General features: G+C 42.7%; 1 protein-coding gene across 5 annotated transcripts in view; it reads left to right on the forward strand.

The window, feature by feature from the left end:
- LOC146502145 (unconventional myosin-VI) overlaps nt 1–23,124 on the forward strand; it is a 154,823-nt gene that overhangs the window by 113,627 nt on the left and 18,072 nt on the right. For 2 of the 5 annotated variants that reach the window (XM_085133606.1, XM_085133608.1), the window contains exons 27-32: nt 7,219–7,297; nt 13,028–13,188; nt 13,353–13,391; nt 14,613–14,660; nt 17,401–17,439; nt 20,952–21,055. In XM_085133606.1, the coding sequence (XP_084989732.1) occupies nt 7,219–7,297; nt 13,028–13,188; nt 13,353–13,391; nt 14,613–14,660; nt 17,401–17,439; nt 20,952–21,055 (470 nt within the window). The remainder of the gene's footprint in view (nt 1–7,218; nt 7,298–13,027; nt 13,189–13,352; nt 13,392–14,612; nt 14,661–17,400; nt 17,440–20,951; nt 21,056–23,124) is intronic. The other 3 variants (XM_085133610.1, XM_085133611.1, XM_085133609.1) reach the window with 2 other exon arrangements.

Below are 23,124 nucleotides of genomic sequence, written 5' to 3' on the forward strand. Positions count from 1 at the left end.
GTATTAACAACTAAATTTATTGTCTGATCACTGGTTGGTCAAACTAGAATCTTTTTTTCCCCACAAAAGTTAAACTGTTGTCCTGCAACCTAGAGAGTCAATTTTTTTTTTATTGGATAAATTCAGCATTTGATAACAAGTGTCTGTTAAATTCACACTATTTTAACACTGATGAGAGATAACAAGCTAATTTTCATTACATGGGTGTTTGTGTTATTAGGCAGGTTTAATGCATGTCTGTGGAGCTGCATATCCAGCAGAGCATGTTCTTAAAGCTGCCTTTCCTACACATTTCTCTGCTATTATTTAATCATTTTGTAACTAATGTGCTATGAGTCCATTGATCTTTGCATCACACTAAGTGACTTGGACAAGATGGTAAACAGACTCACATGCTTAAGATGTTGTCTAATCTTCATGAGTTCTCTTGTGTTTGGAAGTGTTAGTAGGGTTAATGCATGTTCTGCTTGTGTGTGTGTGATTTTGTATGTTTCTTTTTGCAGTGTTTCAGACTCCTTCACAATTTTCCCACTTAAGCAGTCAGTTTTGTTTTTCCCAGGTTTGCTAACCCAAATTTTGATTTCCCACTTTAAACACCAGCATTCTCACTTACTCTCACTGTTTTCCTCTCCCACTTCAACAGTCCAATAGCAGGCAGTTCTCTTTCAGCTTTGTCCTGTGTTTCACTGTCTCTTCTTGCCATTTTCTCCAAAGGTGGCAAATGTCAAACTCCAACAGTCTCCTCAGTTCTCCTCAAACGTTCTTTTCACATGCACAGTGAATTTGCAGCTTGTTGGGAACACAGTGCCATTCATCCAATCAGGCAGGATGATGGGTTTGCTCTTCTTCTCTGATGCTGTTTGTCCACACTGCTGCTGCTTGCTGGGACTCTTTGCCCAGGACTTTGCTGCTGTCTCTTTATCTGCCATGTTATTGCTCTTTGGAGCTGCATTCCTTGTCTTCAGGGAGGAGTGAGAGCTCGCTTGTGAGTTTAAGAGACACATGGTGCTGTAAATAAGTTAGCCAGAAACTTGGCCTGAATGTTTCTAATGATGTTAAACTATAACTTTCTTCCGACCGCTGCATGTGGAAAATTGATTCAGGTCTGCTTTTCACCTGAAAGTGACAAACTAAGACATTTTCATTATTATTATCACTGCTTAACCAACACACACAACTCTCTCTCTCTGTTTTTGTTTTTGTGAACTGTCCTTTCTTAAAAGCAGAAAATGAGATTGTAGTTGTTCTTGGCTGATAAACACAAAACCTTTTTCCTATGATTATTTTTCATCTACAATGTAAATTTTGTCTCTTTTTTACTCTTTTTTTTTTTTTTCTTCTCAATAGCTGGTGACTTGCAGAATCACCGCTCTCACAATCAGAGGCAATTACTTTTACACAGCGTACAAAAACACTGTGACGTCAGACACATTAACACTCACTTTTTTCATCTGCGTAAATAAATCATTTGGCCAATGGCATGTGCTATCGTGATCCATAAATATGATCACAAGTTTATTTAACTATTTTTCAACCCACCAAAACAAATAAACTAAAACATGATGCTGATGCTGATGCTATGAACACTCTACACATATGAGTCAAGATGCAGGAAAACTGCTCACGGAAACTCTGCACATTCCAGTTATCACAGTTCTATTTCCCTCTCTTTGAAGAGTTCTCAGTCAGCTCCTGATCTGATAATGTGTAGCTTGCTCATCAGCTCAGAAAAGACCACAACGCAACCTCACACAGTGGTTGCGTGCTTTGCCCCACAGTGGCAAAGACTTGCACTTTCATATTCAATTCAGCTTCTCCGTCATGTAGTTTTCAGCTGTTTCATACAGGGTTCAGCATATTAGTTGTTATTATAGGTTTGCTCTATATCTCAGCAAAGTCTCATCCAGGATGACAAGTTTTCAAGCAGGTCAAGTGCCTCTATGTACTTAATTAGTTAAAATATTTACCTATTTTACTTCATATGTCATTGCACTGAATTTGAGCAACCCTAAGCTTAATGCAGATTACTTTCAACAATTATCCACCTCACATCATAACTGACTGAGGTGCCTCTTCATATTAATATTATTTCATCATTAACACCAGTTTACAGGTTGTTATCCTTGCTATTATTAGTATGAATACATTAAAGATAAGTTGTAATTTAATTTTGCCGTTCGTTTATTTTTCATTATTCAGTCGGGTCTGTTTCCAACCCTTTTTAAACTACTTTAAACTACTTTGATCTCCATGTATAAACACTAATTTGTCCGGCGCCTGGACATTTTTCTCTAGCCACTGCTCGTCAGCAGTGAGTTTGGTGGGCTGATTATCCATTATCACACAACTACAGAGCCGTCTCTGGCACGAGACGCGGGGGTGGTTGCTGACACGCCCTTCTACTTCATACTACTCATGAAGCGGTGCCAGTTTTAAGGGATGAAACCCAACCTTTCCCCTTTGTCACCAGCACTTGAGCTCCTAACAGTAAATAAAAAGACAGTAACAATGGAAGTAGTTCAGCAACTTATTGTGCTGTCAAAAAATCACTTACTTCCGACACACAGAAAACACAGACATTTACACACAGTCGCGCAGATCCTTACGGCGGATCACTCCTAAACCCTTACGGCGGGTGAGACCTTTAACGTGTTTTAGTTTACAATCCTTTCGGCGGATTAGTCCTATGAGCTCTTGCAGTGGGTCAACCTTATTACACGTATTTTTAAAAATCCGTACAGTGGATTAGACTGTCAAACCCTTTCGTTTTACGCGAGTGTGATTGAGTGGATTCTTTACCTTTCCAAGATCTCTCCGTCTATGTTTGAGGTCTTTCACTGGATCCCAGCGCCGTGGACCGCTTAACCGGCCTGAACCCGAATTTTTTTACGTCCCAGGACTTTCACTCCTTCCTTGAGGAGGCTGTCGACAGTCTGCGGTACGGGCCCCCCCACGGCGACAGGATACAGGTAGATCTCTGGTTTGGAGTCACAACAATCGAGTTGCTTTTTCCAACTCCGACTCGGAGGACCAAGAAATGTAAGGAGAAAAACCTCAGGAAAGCAAAGAATCATGGGCCCAGAGTTAATTCATGTACATGGACGATTGCCTGACCACGTTCCGTCGACTACAGAAACGTGCAGGCAAAGCGCACCAGGCATTCACTCAGACTTTATTATATACTGCCCTACTCACGTAACACTCATGGGTGGAGTACAAGTTAGGAAAAAACAACTTCTTATCTGGTGATTGCATACGAGGCTGCACAGGATGCAGCCTTGCAAGACAAGGAGGAACAAGTTGATTAACGATCTTGTAGTGGGTTAAAACAATACATGTGGGTGTTGTCTAAACTTGAGCAACTTCCTCATGTGATCACTTTGTTCCAGCTAAAGAATTTGCTGACATGCTATGTACAGGCATTTCTGTGCAATTCAAATAAGCTAAACATAAACATTTATCACTGTTGAATATTAATAAAATTCAAAATCTTTTAACAGAGATGATGCCTTCAGGATGAAGATTTTGTTGGAAGTTTTTACTGTTACTGGGCTGCGTTGCCATGTAACCTTTAATACCTGAGGATTTAAAAATGGCAAAAGCTAAATTTTGTTTATATCGATTGTCTTCATGTTGGTTTCAGGTTTCAGGAGCCTGTCCAGCTGGAGTTGTTTTAGTTTCCTGCTGTTTCCGAGTCTCTGTTTTAGCTCCGTTTTTGTTCTCCACCACCTTCTGTGAATAATGTAGGGTTTCTTAGCTTCACTTTAACACCACAGCTCTGCAGAATTAGTCTCAGGTTTGTGAGAGCCTGTCTTATAAAACACGCCAACTCCTCCTACACCATCAAACAACACTGGCACACAGGTGCATCTCAGGCCCTGTATCCAATGCTATCATGTCATCAGATTGCTTAGCAACCACCAAGCAATGTGCTAAAGTGACCCACTTGTAGAGTTTATCCATCTCCTGAAAACCATGGTCTCACAAACACACACACAGGTTATTAATGCTGCCTAGCAACCACCTAACAACCCACTAAAACACAGACCAACATTTCAAAGCGCAGCACTGACAGCCCCTTTGTGAGGTCATCAATAACTGCTAAAAAAGTGGTTTTTGCATCATTTGACAATAAGTGGGAAAGTCCACACAGGAAGTAAGATTCGGTCTTCCTGTGTGTGATGCGCCTGGTGGGTGGGGCTTTAGAAGATCTGCTTAGATTCAGCAACATCTCTTGTCGACAAGAGAAAGAAAATGCACAAAATGTGCACAAAAAGAAGCACAAAATGTGAATAAACAGACTCAGACTCTTTTATTCTGACATGTGTCCTGCACAAACATCACTGTGCAAACACAGAGATGTCTAACGTAAGTTGCTCTGTGCCGGAGTTTCCCAGATTCACTGTGGTTACGAACATCAGTCACATGTCACGGTGGTTTCCATGCCGACCTCGGCTCATGCACCAGTCTCTTTCATCCACAATATAAAAGCACACCACACACACAAGCACACCTTAGCTTAAAGCACAGAGCATAAAATTGAAATTAAGAAACAAAATCAGTATAAATATGAGTGAATACGAGTAGTTAATAAATCGGAGGTGTTTCCGTGCAGCGTCTCAGTGATCCAGGTCGAAGGCAGATGGACTTCTTTTAGCTTTCTGAAGATGTTTCACCCCTCAGCTGAGAGCCTTCTTCAGCTCTGAAAGCTCTAGTTTTCTTTCAGCTCAAGACCAGATCACGGGGCGAGGGCTGGCTGCTTCCATTATACTGAAGTGAAGGCAGACACGTCTACCTCTGAAATCTCCAAAACTTGAACCAAAAGGAAAAGGGCATAAATTTGGAGTGAACTCTTTCAAAGTTCTGCTGTATTTGCATGGTCTGTAAAGATAAAGCCTAAGACATGGCGGATAAAACTTCACGTTACATGGGAGGAATACAAAAAACGAACTTCATATTATACAGTTATCTTTAAACATCAGCCAGGCTTTAACAGCTCCACCTGAATATCACACGTCCTTTAGAAAAGAAACTACGAGCTCTGTTTTATCTGCTTAACGTGCACAAATACCAGCCATCCTCCTTAAAAAGTTCATTCAAAGTTCAACAGCCCAGCGTCAGCACTAAACCTGCTTTCAGGGGCTCTGGCTGTGCAGGTAACCTCAGACTGCTGTCCAATCAGAGCTGTTACAGCCCTCCTCAGAGCGTCGTATTTGTAAGGCTGAGAAAACCATCCAGGAGTGACGACGTGCCGCCTCACGCGCTCCGTTTTCACTCTTTATCCTTTTCCTCGGGTCTTTTTGATGTTTAAGAGACTGCTGAGGATTTGAATCCATCACACGCCGCAATCGCTTACACGGAAAATTTCATTTCCCGCCTAGATTGTGGCATTCGTATTCCTCACACGGGTTTGTCCTCCACATTGCTGCTTGCAGCGGGATGGAAGGTCTTTTAGGAGGACTGATGGGGGCCATTGTGTTCGTCACAAACCACTAGCTGCTAATATAAGACATTAGAGACGACAGCCTGAATTTTATGGCCCTCTTCCCTTCACTTTATTCTCCTCCTCTGGCGAGTTATGAACCCCCAGGATTCACCTGAAGGTCGCAGACTGAAGGTCATGAGAGCAGATCTCGTGCAGCCTTAATCCTTGTAGTATCTGTAAGAACGCACTAAAGCCTGCCAGCTAATAAGAAACCAGAAACTTCTGTCTTGACGACGACTTGGAGCCCCGTGTTCTGTCATCTTTTTCCACACAAAGATGACGTTTCTATTTATGGCGGCCTGCAGCGTGTGCACAGCACAATAACCTTCAGGTCCTGCATGACTGGCGAGGACAAGCTGGAGGTAGTAAAGAGGCCAAAAGTCAGAGCTTTAGTGGTCTGATAGTTTTCCAGTGAGCGCACAACAGAAATAAAACGGCTGAGAGACGACAGGAGGAATCCATCAATCAGCAGATTACTGAATATTCTTCATTCCACCTTCGTAAATGAGGTTTTTAAAATATATGCTTGACTCTGTGTCTTTTTTAAGTAATTAAACCCTAAAGTCATACACTGGGATTCTTTGGCTTTTAATGAAAGAGGAGAGTAGAGAGGTTTGCAGTTGCCTTACGGCCACCTCAGCTAGGTGAGCTCTCACAGGAAGTCTAACGATCTGATGTCTCGTCCAGTAACGCAGCATCACTCTTTTATCATTTTACAAAAATCAAACATTATATGTCGACTAAAAACCCAAAATGAAATTAGTTTTTTGGGACTAGTCTGCTCATTTCCAGCTCCATGTTTTTTAAATTACTCTGCTGGAGTAGCTTTGCATGATTCACAGCTTAGAATAATCCTCCTTTAACTTTTACTGAAAATTATATGAAACGAGCCATTCTTGCTCCTCTGTTTGTCAAGAAAACTTTCTTCTGATTGGCTGCCCCTCATAAAGAAGGAGGTGGGTGGGGCTTCTGTGTCTGGCTCTCAGGATTTATGTGCACTTATCATCGAAACCTTGTTTAATAAAAATGTGTGACAGGAAATGAAGAGGAGCTAACAGGTCTGTTTTTCCACTTTAAATCTGATTTTCGTACGGAGCAACTTTTTGACGTGTAACCGAGTTTAAATGAAAGTAGGGTTTGAAATGATGCACCTTTCTTTGCTGTGCTAACTTAAACTTTTTAAAGGTGATAACAAGTGGTTGGTGGAGACCAAATATGGGGCTAAAAGCACATTAGCTACAAAGCCACGTGTTTTTACAGATCAGTAACCTGCAACAAACTTTTCAAAAAGCCTTTTAAAGGAAAATATTAATTCTGTTAGAAAATCATGCCTCTGGTAAAAGGTTTCAGCTGTTAATAACGGTCAAGTCGACGCTGCTGAAAATGTGTTGGTTGTGTTCGCGTTCATCCCCCTCCAAGCTGTTTTTACTCCTGTTACTAAAGCGTCAGAATGAAAGCTAGGAAAGCAGGTCTGGTTCTTCTGGAGACAAACAGAACAAGAGGCAGTTGGTGTCACACCGCAAATATTTCACCGATTACATTCAGATCTGAGTATTTACGAGTCATTCATCATCGTCTGAGAGCGCTCAACATAACAGTGAACACACAGAAGCGCTGCACTTTCAGTCCCCCTCTGTCTCCTTTTCTCTGATGTTTTACTCTTCTTCCAAATGTCTTTTGCCTTCTTTCCGCTTTTCTGCCCTCATCTCTGCTTTTGTGTTTCATCTCTGCAGGAAAGCAGAGATGGAGCTGAAGAGGAAGCAGGAAGAGGAGGAAAGGAAGAGGAGGGAGGAGGAGGAGAGGCGGATTCAGGTGGGTGTGTGTCGCTGCAGGCGGCCCGCAGACAGCAGCGCTCTGTAGGCCTTTGTTGTTTTTAACCCTGGAAGCTGTTTGCAGATGATTTACAGGACCCACGGCTCTCGAGCTGTGAGGCAGCGGTGCCGACCGTGCAGTCTAAACACATCATTTCAGTTCAACCTGCGGGCATGTGAAACTGCTATTGTTTCTATGGTTACAAAAGCACGTTCAGACTTCAACAGGAAAATGTTGTTCAGATTTTGTTGTGATGAAAGAAAATCAGCAAATGTTATGTCTTATCAAAATAAAACGACCAGTTTTTCTATGTGAAGCCCCACCAGCAGACTGGCTGCCCCTGCCTGGCTCTCTTGGGGGCTCTTCCTGTTATGTTTTTCCTCCCCACTGTCACCGAGTACTGTGTGTACCCCCCCCCCCTTTTTTTTTTTTTGGTCGATTTTTTTTTTTTTTTTTTTTTTAACAATTAGAACTGTACTTGTGTTGAACATGGCCAGAGTCTCAGTAATGGTCGGTGCGTGTACAAATGTGTGAGAGCTGAATGCTCAGCTTCACTCTGTTTTTTTCTACTCTTGTCCCTGTGTGATGTCATACAGAGGGCATATCCCTAACATAGTGATCGTCTGCCCAAAGGGCCGGCCCAACTCCTGTTTTAAGAGGGGCAGCCAATCAAAAGAAAGTTGACTTAAAGTGGGAGGGGCTAAAACAGCTCTTGCTGTGATGCAAAGCTGGTCTGTAGAGTGAACTGAACCCTCCTGATAATTAAACTATGACACGAGATGAACTGAAGTCACACTATCACCATCATCATTTCGAATCCCACCTGATCTCAAACTCCTTAGCAGTTACTCTCTGTGAGAGACAAACAAGGTTATGTTTCAGCCTGTTTCTGCATATTCACGGTGTACTCACCAAACGTCTGCAGATAATGTTCCTCCGGTTTAAATGAAGGCCAGCAGCCGGGCTTGATGTGAAGCAGTTTTGTGCGCTCGGAGCTTTTGTGTCTCCATCCTGACAATTTGTCTTTGCAGGACGGCTGAGTTACAGCCCTGAAATCCCTCCTGTGGAGCTCTGTTTTTGCTCTAATCCATTTCTGGCTGTTCTGGCAGGAACCCGGCCGCTCTTCATCTCTCTCCATCACACTCTCTAATGGTCCTCTCTGTCTTTCTGTGTCACAGAGAGGATGTTCATTGAGATCAGCTCAGCACGGTTTAGGAGTTTTAGGGGTTTCGAGCTAGTTTAGTCCCACTTTAGGTGCGATTGAGGCTGACGTGTTAATTATTAAAGCATTAAAAAAGCAAGTGATGAACCTGGTTGTCTGCAAATAGCGGATTTTTATCTTTGGCTCCTTATCACCACCACTCTCTGTCACAAAAGCACACACTCTGAATGGCCGTTGACATATGAAACCATTAATGACTATGTTTGAGTGAGAGGGTGAAGTTATGAAGTTATCAGCTAAGGCTGGTTAACTTGGTGGACACACTCCGTCACAGAGATATCTGCTGATCGGTAAAAGATAATATCCTCGAGCACAGACTTCCTGGATGGTTTATTAGTACATTTAACTGCTTCAGAGTCACTTCTGGAGCCCCGAGTGGCCACTAAATGAACTGCAGCATTAATTATTGGACGAACTGACAGAAAACACCTAACCTGCGTTTCTACGTAACAGCTGTGGTTTTGTCGAGTTAGCAGAGGAGCTGAAGTCGCTCTGTGTGAGCAAACAGCAGCAGAATGAGGCAATACTGCATGAAGAGCCATGCTTATACCAAGCTGTATAGCCTTTTGTAGATTAAAACATTTATCAGGGTGTAGCTTTGTTGAAATCATAAAGATTTGATGTTCCGAAGGAGAGCAAGAAACCAGAATGTGTTTATGTAACATTGCTAACACGCACACATCCCACAACGCTTTACAAAACCCTGCATGCAGCATGCAGGATGAAGAGAAGAAGCACTAAAACTTAGAAGAAGAAAAAGCAGCCGATGTTGTCGTGGTCATTCTTTTGGTTTTGAATATGAATGAGAATAAAGTGGGTTACAGACTCTGGTGACAGGTGGCTGAAGCTAACTGAAATCCCTGGATTTGATGCTAAATGCTAATGTTGAAGCTTTAAAATGTCCAAAGCAATGGCTGACATCATGGAGGAAACTTTTATTCTCTGTGACTGAAACTGTTGGTGTGGCGGTGTCAGCGAGGCTGCAGGTGGGTCAGACGTGCTTTTAAAGGCGGCTGACGCTTCAAACACATGCGTCATGTGTTTTCAGACTGTGCAGGTTTCAAAATCTGCTCTTTGATACTCGCGCTGTCTGCAGATGCTGTGTGTGTGTGTGTGTGTGTGTGAGAGAGAGAGAGAGAGAAAGTGATAGCGGGTTTTATGGTCACAGGGTTTTATGTTTATCATTTACCACATCTCCGTTTGGCCCATCTGTTGCCGTGGCGGCTGGTGCCTTCGGGTCCCCGGGGCGTCGACCTGGCCCGGATCAAGTGCAGATTTCAGTGGCTGTTCAGATCAAAGCTGTTGGCCGGCAGCCCAGAGCCCCTGGGCTGGGTTACCCACAAATCTGCTGCACTTCCATCAACTTGGAGCTGTTGGGCTTCTCAGTACGTTCGCAATGCTCAGAATTTTCACGAGTCGCGCTGCCGAGTTTATCGGGCCTCAGGATCCTCTACGCCGTGAAGTTTGGGTCGTTAATCTGAATGTGAAGCGTTTAGAAGTGACATGCTGAGACCATATGACCCATCAGTGTCAAATCAAAGGGGTCTTACTGCAGCACATTCTGCTCCTCATTCAGCCATTGTGTCACTGTTCTTAGCTCAGCTGGTCAAAGGATCGATGAGCTCGACACAGCGAGGCGTCCGTCCTCCGTCCACAGTCCACAGAGATCACTGCTGCTCCTCTGCTGTTGGTCAGAATTTGGTCAAACTGGCATGCAGTGGATCCGCAGTGGATCAAATCAGATGTGTCATTGTACAGGCAGTGACCTTGAAACTCCACCCACCTGCTGTTCAAACCTTGTTTTTATGACGGGCAGCCAATCAGAAGTAAGTTGACTTAAATCTGTGTTTTTTCATACACACACATTATAAACACAGTCACAGACTTTTCTTCTGTTTTTGTTGTTGCTTATATGCAATATGAGCCGGGCACTGATGATGTGTGGTTTAAATAGGTGATTTATAAAAAAGCAAACCCTTGGAGGTTTGTGAGAAAGAAGGAAACAATTCACAGAGGCTGAAGCTGATTTTTACAGCAGGCTGTGAACCTTTTTATTTCTGCTCTAATGCTGGACATGCTAACGCGGGACTCGCTGCTGGAGCCTCAAGTGGACATTAGAGAAACTGCACCTTTTGTTGTTTCAGTGTTGGCTTCATTTTTCAGCAACAGAGACATCAGCCTCTCCTCTGCAGCTCCTCAGGTTTTTCTCCAGGTGTGCACTTTAATCGGTCCAAAACCGAAAAACACTAAAACAATTTTTTTTTCTAAAAACAGCATGTGGAGTACTCTTAAATCCAACTTGTTGCATTCGCATTTAAAAATCCAGCTGTGGTCTGTTGGCTTCAAACCTTCAAATGTTTCACCATGAAGCAGGAACATAAACAAAAGGCAGCTGTGTAATAAATGAAAATGAGTATTGCGGATAAATCTGCAGCTACTAAACTCAGAACATTCCCGCAGTGGCCTCATGTGAACAAAACTTGCTGCACTGCGACGCGGCCTCACAGAGGAGTTACCGCGTGGAAAACGTGAAGGTTAAAGAATTCGTCCACACCTTAAAGAAAGATGAACTTCAGTTAATGAAGTGATGGCCTTCAGATCCCTGCAACCTTCCTGAGCCAGTCAAGGAGCCGTTTCCCTTGATTCATGATGGAAAATGGAAGCCAGAGCATTAATCATCCAGTTTAGCGCCGCCCCTCGTTTGCCACCCCTTGTTCCTGCTTTAATGAGCAGCTCAGTCGGTGATTATTGGACTGTGTTATCACTGAGCAGTGATACGAACGGCTGCCCGATTAATCGAAGCTTCATAATGATCGTCCAATCAAGAGAAGATGACATCATCTTTCTTTATTCTGAAGATTGGGAAGGTTTGCCCACACATACGTCAGAATGGCTTCAGTGAATCGATGATGACAAAATAAAATTTATTTTGATTATTATAAATAAAAGGAGCTAAAAAAGATGAACATGCACTAAGGAATCAAAATAAACTCTGTAAAGGTCAAAATAATTTGCTTTGGTTTGATGTTACAGCAAAAAGACTAAAAGCAGTCATTATTTTAATGATTTAAATATTTTTCCATAGTTTTTCAATAAAATTGCAATCCTGTGATAACCGGCAGGAGGCCGGCAATGTGTGAAGTCATTTTGGTGACGCTGCGCCGTCTAAATCCTGTTTCCCTGCAGACGGGTTCAGAGTGTCCTGATGGACGAGCTCGGACAGGTTTGATGAAAATCGTCTGTGATTAAAAACAGGCGTTGTTTGTAGGTTTTTTGTTTGTTTGTTTTTTACAACTTTTCGATAATGAGTTATTAATTCTGGAAGCTTGAACTGATTATTATTTTTATTATTAACTGAACACCAAAAAAAAAGAAAACCCATGTTTGACGCACCCACAGAGCAGCACACACAGCTTGATTTGTGTTTGTCTTCCTCGTTCTGTGTTTTGACAGCACACAGCTGAATGAATGCAGCGTCTCAGCGTGTCTGTGCAGACAAAACTCACTGAGGCACGTTTTCCAGCAAGTTTCAGGCTCATGCAGATGGAGGATATCTGGGAGAAACTGCAAAACCAGGAGATGCACAGAAAAACCCTGGAATAATGGGAATGTTGGATGAGAAGACCTGAAACTGAATTTGTCAGAGATGCTTCGGAGGAGCTGTGATGAAGGCTAGAAGGCCTAAATGTTAGCATGTTTGTTGGTGTGAGCAAGAAGTGGTTTCCTGTTTTTGTGCTATGCTTATGCTACTTTTTTCATTCTTATTCAGCATCGGAATGACACGACTCTGAAATTCGCATCCTGCTTGCTGATGTTAATCAGCAATGTCAGTGGCAAGTGGCTGGAGGTTGCTCGGTGAAATCAGTTGCAAAAACCAGCAAGTTGCCAGAATCATCTGTAGTTTGTATGGACCTGGTCTGCAAACACTCTCAAACTTGTCTCCAAGCTGCAGTGAAACCATGAAAATCAACCAGAAGATTCTGGTTCATCAGAGAAGTCTCTGATGAAAAGTCGGTGTGTTCGCTGACACGAGCGGAATAAAGTGCTGAAGCTGAGATCTATTAGCGTTTGTGTCACTGCTGCATATTTACCTTCAGCACTGTAACTGCATGAGCCTCCGCCTTACTCCATCCTGTCAGGCCATCGGACGTCAGATGGCATTTTTCCTGATCTCTGAGAGTCCCGTCTCCGCACCAGGTGAACATAGCAATTAGTCGTTTTGTGTGCTGCTGCAGTTTTTCTGATGTTTTGCAGCTGAAAGCGTTTGCATGCATGAGCAGCTGAACCTTCCTGCGCTGATGCAGCATCGCACGCCAGCGGTGCCGCAACGAAGCTGGCAGACATGTTTGTACCAGCAGATGGTTGACAAAGTGGGAGCATTCAGAAAGTTAACTGAAAGCTGGCTGCAGCAGCGCTTCCAGTCGTGAACATATGTTAACTGCGGCGGAGATGCGCCAGGTGTGCTGCGACTGAACGAGAGCGTGTGTGTGTGTTCGGTGTGTGTGCAGATGGAGATGGAGCTGCAGCTGCAGGCGGAGCGTGAGGAGGAGGCCGCTCGGCAGGCTGTTCTGGAGCAGGAGAGGAGGGACAGGGAGCTGGCGCTGAGGATCGCCCAGAGCGAGGCTGAGCTCATCCCCGAGGAGGTGGCCAACGACTCGGGCCTGCGCAGGTAAGCCTGAGTTTAAGGAGACCCTCTGCGATGCATCTTCACGGGACGGAGACGTCTTTGAATGCCGCTCGGACTCGTCCTGGAGAAACCATCGTTTCCCTCTGATCCTGAGTTTAATCATTTTTTTCTTCTTTGTTTTCTTTTTGTTTGTTTTTTCCTCTCAGTAACGGCTCCTCAGTTCCATCGTCCCCAGAGCGATCAGCGTAAGACCCGTCGATTCTTAACCCTTTAATTTAACCCCCTCACTCCCACACACTTGACCTTTGACCTTTCAAACCATAACAAACCCTCTGCATGCTGTAACAATCTGTCAGCCCGGCTCTGCCCTCTGATTCCAGCTAACGGAGGCATCAGTTTGAACACTGTGACGTTTATTAACTTACATTTAAATCCAGATATGAGCACCAGGTTTGATTCTCACCCACCAGAAACTCGATCCAGGCTCAGGTTTATCAGACTTCTGAGGGTTACGACCTTACAGCCATAGAAAGAGACAAAGTAGAAGTAAAATACTCCAAACATGCACTCCTACTGGTGTACCAGACATGCAGACACCTACAGGTAACACAATCAGACAGATAAATATAATTATGACTCAGATCTATACTCTGTATTTAAATAATTCAAAAGCTATAAACCTGGAAACGCTAAAAGTGTTATTACTTTTAATAAATAAGTAATATTGGTGTATTTTCATTGATATATACGGATATTGATATTTGATGTTACACAGTTTTAAATAAAAGAAATAAAAAGAAACTTGAATAATTACCAAACAAAGGGGGGGGGGGAGCAGAAGCTTCAGCTCATTTTTTTAATGCACAAAATAATAACATTTTAAGAACTCACACGTTTAAAGGATAATTTTAAAAAAGCTGGTCACAAAGATTCTTACAGAAACACGTCGCTCATCGCTGAAGATCTGCAGTCATGTGGTTCAATTTCAGACTTTAAGTTTCAGTGCAGTAACATTTCAGGAATTAGTCACACTTCATACATGGATTAGAGGTCAAAGGTTAACTGGAGAATTGATTTGGAAGTGACTTTCACAGCCAGCTGAGGTCAGTCTGCTAGTTATTGCAGCATAGATGAAATAAAACATCCAGAGATAATTCAGGTGATTTTAATCTTCTGTACAAAAAAAGAAACGAAAACTTAAATGTGCAAAAATCTCTTCTCTCTAGCCCCACCTCTACTTCACCTCCAGACCATCAAGATGCATCTGAAAGCAGGCTTTAGTCCAGATTAGTTGTGGTGTGACTTTCAGGAGTTTGATGAATCTGAGGCCTGTCCTCAGATCACAATTTGGAAGGAGACTGATTTCCTGATGAGCCTCGGGGGAAGGAATCACCTTCGCCTCCCTGATTGCTTTGTTATGTTGTGCTCTGCTGCTCCGTTATAATCCTGTAATCCTCTGTTTACAGCGCTGCCGCCGCTGCTGCTGCCTTCCCAAAGCTCAAGAGCTTGACCATGTAGGTTTCCTGTCACACCACACGCCTCAGACAGCTTCAGGGTACCGTGCGCCACCGCTGTGCGCTCACAGCGGCGAATCCAGACATAAAGCACTCGGTGTGTCCTTGGCCTCGATCACTCTTCTCACTTATCCTGAAGCGACACGTGTACCGAGTCTCTCTGAAAGTTTAAATTGATGCTTCACGCCGTGACTCGGCTTTGTTAGTGGCTACATCAAACTGTTTGACCTCCCTAGAGCGCTGCATCACAGCGCTTTGCACTGCAGGTGGATCTGCCGTGTAGACCCAGCCTCTCTGTTCGGGTTCTGTTCTCCACATCACAGAGTAAAACCTGCACATGCATTAGTGTTAAAGATGTAGATTTGACCAAAAGAGTCATCACGGACATGCAGACAAAAGAATCAAAGGCAGACATTCAAACCTCTGAGCAGGGCTGCCATGATCAGTTTTATCTGGACATAAAAATATGACTTTAGAAGAATAATACTTGGAGGATGTCTTTCTTTAAGTGTAAGTATTTAACACCTACAAAAACGGCAAAGGAGAGAAGTAGTTGTGAGATGATCACAGCGACCTGGAGGCAAATATGGAGTTTAAAGAGCCACGATCAGCTGTGGAGCTGATCCACAGACGCCTCAGGTTTAAAATCAGGTCTCCGTTTCACGTTCAGGAAGTAGTTTGTGGACGTTCCTGGCTCCGGTTGCCGAGGTGACCCTCTAACTTCATCCGTAAACATTTGCTTCACCCGGTGACTTCCTGTGTGGTCACCGAGCCTTTTGTGAATGTGACTCGCACCTCATTAGAAGCTTAGCTGCTTCATTTTGAATCATCTGCAGTCGCGAAAAAATGAAACGACACAAAATTGAATGTGTGCAGGGAGTTAAAGCAGCGAATAAATCATTCGGCAGTGGGTCTCAGCTACTAAAAGCTGAACCGCCCTTAAAAACACAAGATTTTAAAAACAAGCTTGACGTGCATGAAGCACCAAGTTGGGATGTCAGTAGAGTGTGAGGGCGCAAACACGCCTGACCTCACTGTGTGAGAAAACAGCCGATTTACAGCCTGAGATGTCTGGAGAAGAGCGAGTGAGTTAAAGGCCCTGTATGTGGTTGTTTCTACACATCAGTCTGTGTCAGAGCTCATAGATCCAAATGAAAGACATTAAAGTGTCAGTTATGAACTTAAACATGTAGTGTTTCCTTTCCCTCACCTCCTTTCCTTTGGCATCCTTGCCTCCTTCCTCCCGTTCCTCTCACCTGCCTTCCTGTTTCTCTCCTTTTGTCTTCTGTAAGTTAAAATTCTCTTAAATGCGTCGGCTGTGTGCGTTTTGATTCAGAGCAGCTGTACTGGCTGTCCGCGTCACGTTTCATGCTCAATAACTGTGAAGTTAAGTCGTTTATTTTCTAAGCTAAGCTCATCTTCTCATGGCTCCAGGGCACCTGAGTAGGAAGGAAGTGCAGGCATCACTGTCGTGGCCTCTGATTTGTTGCCAGTTGAACCTCTGGACTCAGCGTGGAGTGAGAGCGTACATTTAGTTAATGGCTCAGCGGCCACATAATGACGCCCGCTGCGCCTTTTCTGCTTTCTTTTAACTGCAGCAGCTGCTTCCTGCCTGATTTCACCTTCCTCCGTTTAATGCCTAATAAGGACTCGTGTAAACATCACAGGAGCGTCGTTAATGGCTCGCACCCAGGAGGAGGCTCGGACCATTAAACGTGTGACCAGAGACGACATAATGAATACATGTTTCTGAAGTGAACGAGGTCGTCCGTGCACAGGCTTATCATGTTGGTAATGAGAAGAATTATCAGATGAAGGTGGAGGTCTACAGGCTCGCAGGCTTCAGAGCGTCTGCAGTCAGAAAGCCGAGCTGTAGGCACCGTAGGGACCGCCCTGGTCTTTTATAATGTGGACAAAAAGAAAGTTTAATTGTAACAAACAGGAAAAGTAACGTCTCTGTCACACTAGAGTGAAAATACCACAAAGAATTGGTCGAATGTGATGTCTCAGCCTAATGGGAGTCGACCTGTCTCCAAACAGAAAGCTACCTTTAGCTGCTCCTTCATTCAGCGACGTTGCCCAGCAGGTAGCTCTGCATGTTCGATCTGCTAGTTTTTACATCACATGCTCCTCCCGTCTTAAAGGAACTTTCGCTTGTAGCCAGTAATGTCTCCAACCGATACCGGTTTATCACTCTTAGACCAGTTTAAGAAGGATTTTAGATGGTTGCTGTGTGCAACGACAGAAGACTCCACTCGGATGGTTATGTTCCTGTGTGAAAGCAGAAGAATTGAATTTCTGTGTATGCAAACAGCAACAGACTTAAGATATTCCCAGATTTATCCCAGTTATTATTGATCACATTACACATTCAGTTCCAGACCAATAGCAGACTGACTGTTGAGTGGTTGCAGACCTGCTCCCGGTCTTTAAAGGCATCGAGATCACATGATCACTGCACACAGTGTGACTGTAGCGTGAGCGTCTCCTCCGTTTCTGATCATCTGTGACGTTACGAGAAGTGTGAACGAGTGTTGTCGTGTTGTAGATTCAGCTGTTTGAAAATCGAAGTACATGAACACCAACTTCTGTTTTTCCTTCTTCTTCATTTTTAACCCTCCCTTTGGTTTCCTTTCACTTACCTGCTGTCCCCGTTTAGTGAAAAAGATGGTGATGAAGTATTTAGTAGTAAATGTCTCGGCAGCATACTAACAGTTTATCCTAACATTGTGCTTTTTAGGGAGGAAATGGCGAGGGAAATGTCCGAACTTCTGGCTCGGTGGGTAGAAACCGTCTGTGTGGATCACACCTCAATGACCAATCAACTCACTCTTTGATCAAAGTTAATAGAAAATTTTAATGAGAATTGAACAAAAACTAAAACTGAATCATTTTTTGATTGTTGATGATCAAAAGTAAATTGAACAGTGTTGATTAGAAGGGTTAATAATAACTGTTTAGCCTCCACTGTAAAGAACATGATTTATTTTTCTTTTGTGATTTTGAAAGTCGGCCGTGTACACTGGGACGCCGCGGCCCGTTAAATGTCACCCAGCTGTTATTTCCCGCCTCCATCGCCCGGCCGCCGCAGAGGCTCCAGCTGCTCCTGTTTTTAAGATTTTACAGATAAAAGCTGTAACTTTCAGAACAATGCAGAGTTAGTGGAGGATTATATGCTGCTACTTATTAAAAGTCCAGCTCAGCTTTAAACGTTGAAATGTTCATTTCATCATTTCAAAGACAAAATTAGTTTGATCTAAATTTCTGCATCTTTACTGTCCTGATATGTTAATGATAATAATATTTATTTGGAAATGTAAATATTTTTCTAGTTTTTTAAAAAAAAAATATTTACTAAGAAAACCTTTTTAGATGTTTTGGATTTTTGGAAGCATAAAAAAGTAGTTTGTTTTCTCTCAAAGCGCTGTTTTAAAACAGGGTCCAAATGCTTTATTTCCAACAGTTTTTTTTTTTCTTCTATTGCCTCTTCAAGATGTTATAGACGCGATATGTCTAATATGGTTAGAAAGTCCACCCACTTACTCCCTAATGAGGGGCAGCCAAAGTTGGCTCAAAGTGGGAGGAGCTAAAATGTTACAAACAGAGGATGAACCAAAGGGCTGCTCTGTTGGAGTCCAGGAATAAAAACATGGAGGTGGGAATGAACCGAATAAATCTCCTTCAAGGTTTTTCTCTTTGGTCTTTGACTGGATGTTAAAAGGAGGGTGATGCGTAGCAAACAGCCGAGAGCACAGTCAAACCTGGACCTATGAGATAAGGATACAGTGCATGTGCTCCGGCAGGTGCTGCTCAGGTGGTCCACCTTTTGATCCTAATGCTGGAAAGCATGCAGTACAGAGTTCCAGATCTTTGTCTTCAGCCACACAAACAGCTTTTTTCTGTAATTACCTCTGCAGATGAAACACAGTTGAAACACAATTTGAAACACATGCTCCTTTGAAGGAGCAAGTCGAGTTCCAGTGAATTACTGCCCAAAAATGTAAAGCCATGACTTTAACAGAGATGTAGAGTTCAAATTCTTCCTCCTGAAACTCCACCACAGAGAGTTTTTTCACCTTTAACCTATAGCAGGTTAAACTGCCGGTCCCGTCAGATTACTGCAAGCATACGCTGTTTTCTGCCCGTGTTCCCGTCAGCATCCCCGCTGCTGTGAATGAGTGATGTCAGCTGAAGCCGTGCCAGTCCCTGCTTCCCGTGTTCGCCTGTCTGCGGTTAATTGGCGACAGGAAGCGGGGGCAGAAGGTGACTGCAGCGCTTGGCCGCTTAGCACGCCAAAGTCACCACTTGCTTGTGGAGACACGGTCAGCAACCCCGGGTCCGAGGCCCAGTTCGGGCTAAACATGAGATCCAATAGGATTAGAGGAGCAGCGGGGTCCCGCCTCCAACTTCCCGGCGTTCTAAAAAGGGCAAATCCCGGTCACGGAATAATCAGGCTTGTCAGCAGCACCGCAGAGGAGCGAGCAGCTGGAGGGTAGCTGCTGTTCTCTGCTGTCAAACGGTCATTCATAATTTAACAGAGCGAGCCGTCACGCTGTGGCGGCCACACGCCAGCACAATGGAGGTGCTGTGTGGCTTCCTGGAGACTGAAACAGCATGCATTTTAATGATGTACTCACACCTTCTGTTCTTCTTCTGGTCCTCTCCTTCTTTATAACGCTGCTGTCTGACACCCTCAGTCCTCCTCACCCTGACGTTCATAATGAACCAGCAGCTGTTTAAATAACGTGGCGCTGCTTCTGTTCCTCGTGGAAAACTGGTTCCTGTCTCACCTGGTGACTTTCACCTGGGTGGAGTTTACTGTGTGGGGTGCGTCACTGACTGTGTTTCCATGCACCCTAATGAACTATTCAAGTCACAATCAGGCGTTACAGAACACATCCAGCCAACAAATCGTGGTTTGTCATCACTTCTGTGCAAAAGTTAAGGCCGTTCATCTCCATCAATTCAGCCGTTTTTTCATCATTGCTTTGGGCAAACATATCTACCTCCAGGCTTCAGCGCCTGTGAGCCATGTCTCACTGCAAACGGTTGAAATATGAACCAAACTGCTGTACACCATAACTTCATTAATGATCAATAACTGTCCCACTTATGCTTCACACATCAGAAAAAAGAAGAAAACATTTGAGTTGCCTGGATGTAGAAAACCTTTCCCCGCGTTATTTTTCTTTTCTGAGATGCCGCTGTTGGGCTGTGCGATAATTTATCTCCAGGACCCAAAATTATAAATGTTAATAAGAAATCATTAAAATCTGATCCTCGCAATAATCCATCAAGTGTGCAGTTATAAATGGGATTTAGGTCCAGATAACCTGCGGCTCCTCTACTGAAGATTAATGGTCGAACAGGCCCGTTGGAGGCTTTCAAAAGCTAAAATGGAAATCAAACTTTATTGCTGGATGAGGGTTTTTTCTACAACCTGGCAACTTAAGTCATTCTTGGTTACAGATTACACTATGAAGCATTAGCAGATCAGTTCCAGATAATAATAAAACCATTAATTACAGAATTTCAGGTCTTTATAAATGAATGTTCTGCAGGTCTTGTATCATCCTTTGCCTCTGAAGTCACCACTTTAACTAATCTAATATCTGTACAAGCTAGAGAAACCTAATAACCTCAGTTCAATGGACCTGATCCAGAATTTCTCACAAAGAGCTTCTTTTCAGGACTTTTAAAATCTGAAACATGACTGAAGTTTGTCTCAGTATTTTAAGATTGAGATAAATGATCCCATCCTGTACGTTGAACAAAGACTTGATCATTTGATTTCTTTACTGGGTTGCTGACAACAATAAGCCTTTAATATTTAGCTGAAACAATTCGCGTCTATAGATGGCTATCATGTTTCAAATTCTTAGAGACTTCTGGGAAACCCTAGATGGAAGTTTAAGAGCCGTATAACAGAAACCAACCCGGTGCCCAGTCAGATACTCAAACAATGTAAAGGGGCCAGTGTAGATTGGAGGCAGGTAACCATGTAGGCCAATAAATAAATAAATAATTGACTAATACGCACAATAAGAACAACTCGTAAATGTTTCTTCCCTAATAAATTTGTGACTTTTATATCATGGATGGATGGAAAACCTATGAAGAATCCAACTGGGTGCATGGCACAGTCCTTTAATGACCCTAACAGCGACCCCCTCAGTAAACTCACCGGTGTGGTGTCGGTGGAAATGATCACCTGCTGACGGTCCCCCACAGTTCCCGGCTGTGGGTCTTTGTCGCTCACCTCTTGCATCCTTCTTCTGTTTCCTGTATTAGAGGTCCGCAGGTCCAGGCCTCCAAGGCGGCTGCGGGCACCAAGAAGTATGAGCTGAGCAAGTGGAAGTATGCTGAGCTGCGTGACGCCATCAATACCTCATGTGGTGAGTGTTTTCTTATTTACTGTTGCGCTGATAGTTTTCCAATAAAGATAATTGTTTGACATTATTTAATGGCTATCCACACTTCCCCAAGCATAAACTAGACATTCTACGTGCCATTGTGGGTTACAAAGACAAATTTTCACTCATTAATTTTTTTTTTTATTGGATAGTCAAGCTTCTCAGAGGATGAACCACTTACCAGAGGTTGATGCTTGACAGCTGCAGGGAAATTTTTCAGATAACTGACAGTACACATATTAAGTACCTTAATGTTCCCAGAGGATGAACCTTTCCCATTTTGGACACAGTGGGAGCTTCACCCTGGTGCCACATTCAAGCTGAATTAGTTTCATGCATTGACCTTGTGCATTTTGCTCTGTCGGGAGAATCAAGTCCCGACTTTGCCTTTTAAGAAGTGTTTTTCGAAATAAGATCTCTTTAATAATTTATCACCAGAAATCTGTGATTTTCAACTCCAACTTTTCAGCCTGTCTGATTAGAGATTAAGATTGTAAATGATATAAATAAGCTTTTTTTTTTTCTTTTTTTTTTTTTTACCTTGCCTTGAAATATTAATATGTAATGGACATATTTCCTGTGTATATTCATATTCCCAGAGGTTGAACCTTTTAGATTTTAATGAACCTGTAATATCCATTGTTATGTCTTCTAAAATTCCTAAACTTTATCTTAAACTCTGACCTTTATGTCCTCATTTTCCTTAAATTTGATGTTCTCTGTTCCTCTGTTCTCACTGGTACTTTAAAGCTACTTTTGTGATGGACTTCTTCTGGAAACTGAGCAGACTCTCCTTAAATTTTTTAAAGTCACTGTTCTTGGTCCTCAGAGGATTAATAATGGATCTGGTAGACATTTCTCCAGCACTGCTGTGAGGCGAAATATATTTAACCCTTTAAAGCCGGTCAGAGTGGGCACGCTCTGTTTTGCGTAACTATTTTTAAATCCCGGTAGAACTGCAACCACGTAAGCTAGCACAATAATTTTTTTTGCATATGAAACCGGAGGAGTTGTACTTACATCTTATGCCATCAGCTTGTCCTAGGTCACAGTTTCCTTCCACATATAGCTTTGCAAAAACTGCATAAAAAGCACTTGCAGCAACAAAAACAATATTCCAGAAACACGCTTTGCTGATCCGATCAGCTGTTTGTAACACTTCCTACGTCCATCAGCGCAAACCATCGCATGTCCGCCATGACCTGCCCAAAACCGGAAGTGACGTCATTTTGCAGAAATGTAGTTTTTTACCATCAGGGCCTCATGAGCCTATACTGATGTTTTTAAAAGTTATGTTTGACTTTATGACTTTCTATGTTGTTTCTGGGATGCTTAGGACTCATATTGCACTGCTGCAAATAGTTTATTTTGATGCATATGCTGGGTTTTTTTTTTGCAAATTTGCATTATAATATTTTTTTTCGTTTTTCCTGCAGTATATAAAAATTGGTGTATTTCAAAAAGAAAACTATGAAGACACTCAAAATAAATTTCCTGTGGTGGGAAACTATTTTGTGCAACTTTTTTGTATTTACAGTTTTGAGGGATAAACCTCTTAAATTTCTACTGCAAATATTAACTACAAATATATGTTAAAAAATAAAAACGATTTTAATTTTTTTTGTAGTTTATTGCTCTTTTTTGCAATTTATGTAATTACTATGCACTTAATGCAGACATATTATTAACATTTGGGCTATAATGGTTGTATTGATGTATATCAACTTGAAATGCTCCCAAAAATGGCACTACAACATGTAAAAATATAATATAAGCTCTGGCAGACTTGGTTCTTAAAGGGTCTTAAAGGGTTAAAATGGCTCAATTTGACTGACAGACTTGAAAAATCCTAATTTTCTCAGAATGTTCACACTCCTCAGAGGATGAGCTCTTTGATTTTTTTATTTTTAAACTTTTTTCTATTATCAGCGTGCTCGGATAGAAACCTGATCTTTAAAGGTGCGATGACAGGCACACTGATGGGAATTGCTGATTGTATTCACACTCCCTAAGAAGACAGACCGCTGTTATTTTTATCGACCCCATGGTCT

This window comes from Neolamprologus multifasciatus, chromosome 15, assembly GCF_963576455.1.
Source record: "Neolamprologus multifasciatus chromosome 15, fNeoMul1.2, whole genome shotgun sequence".
NCBI classification, from domain to species: Eukaryota; Metazoa; Chordata; class Actinopteri; order Cichliformes; family Cichlidae; genus Neolamprologus; species Neolamprologus multifasciatus.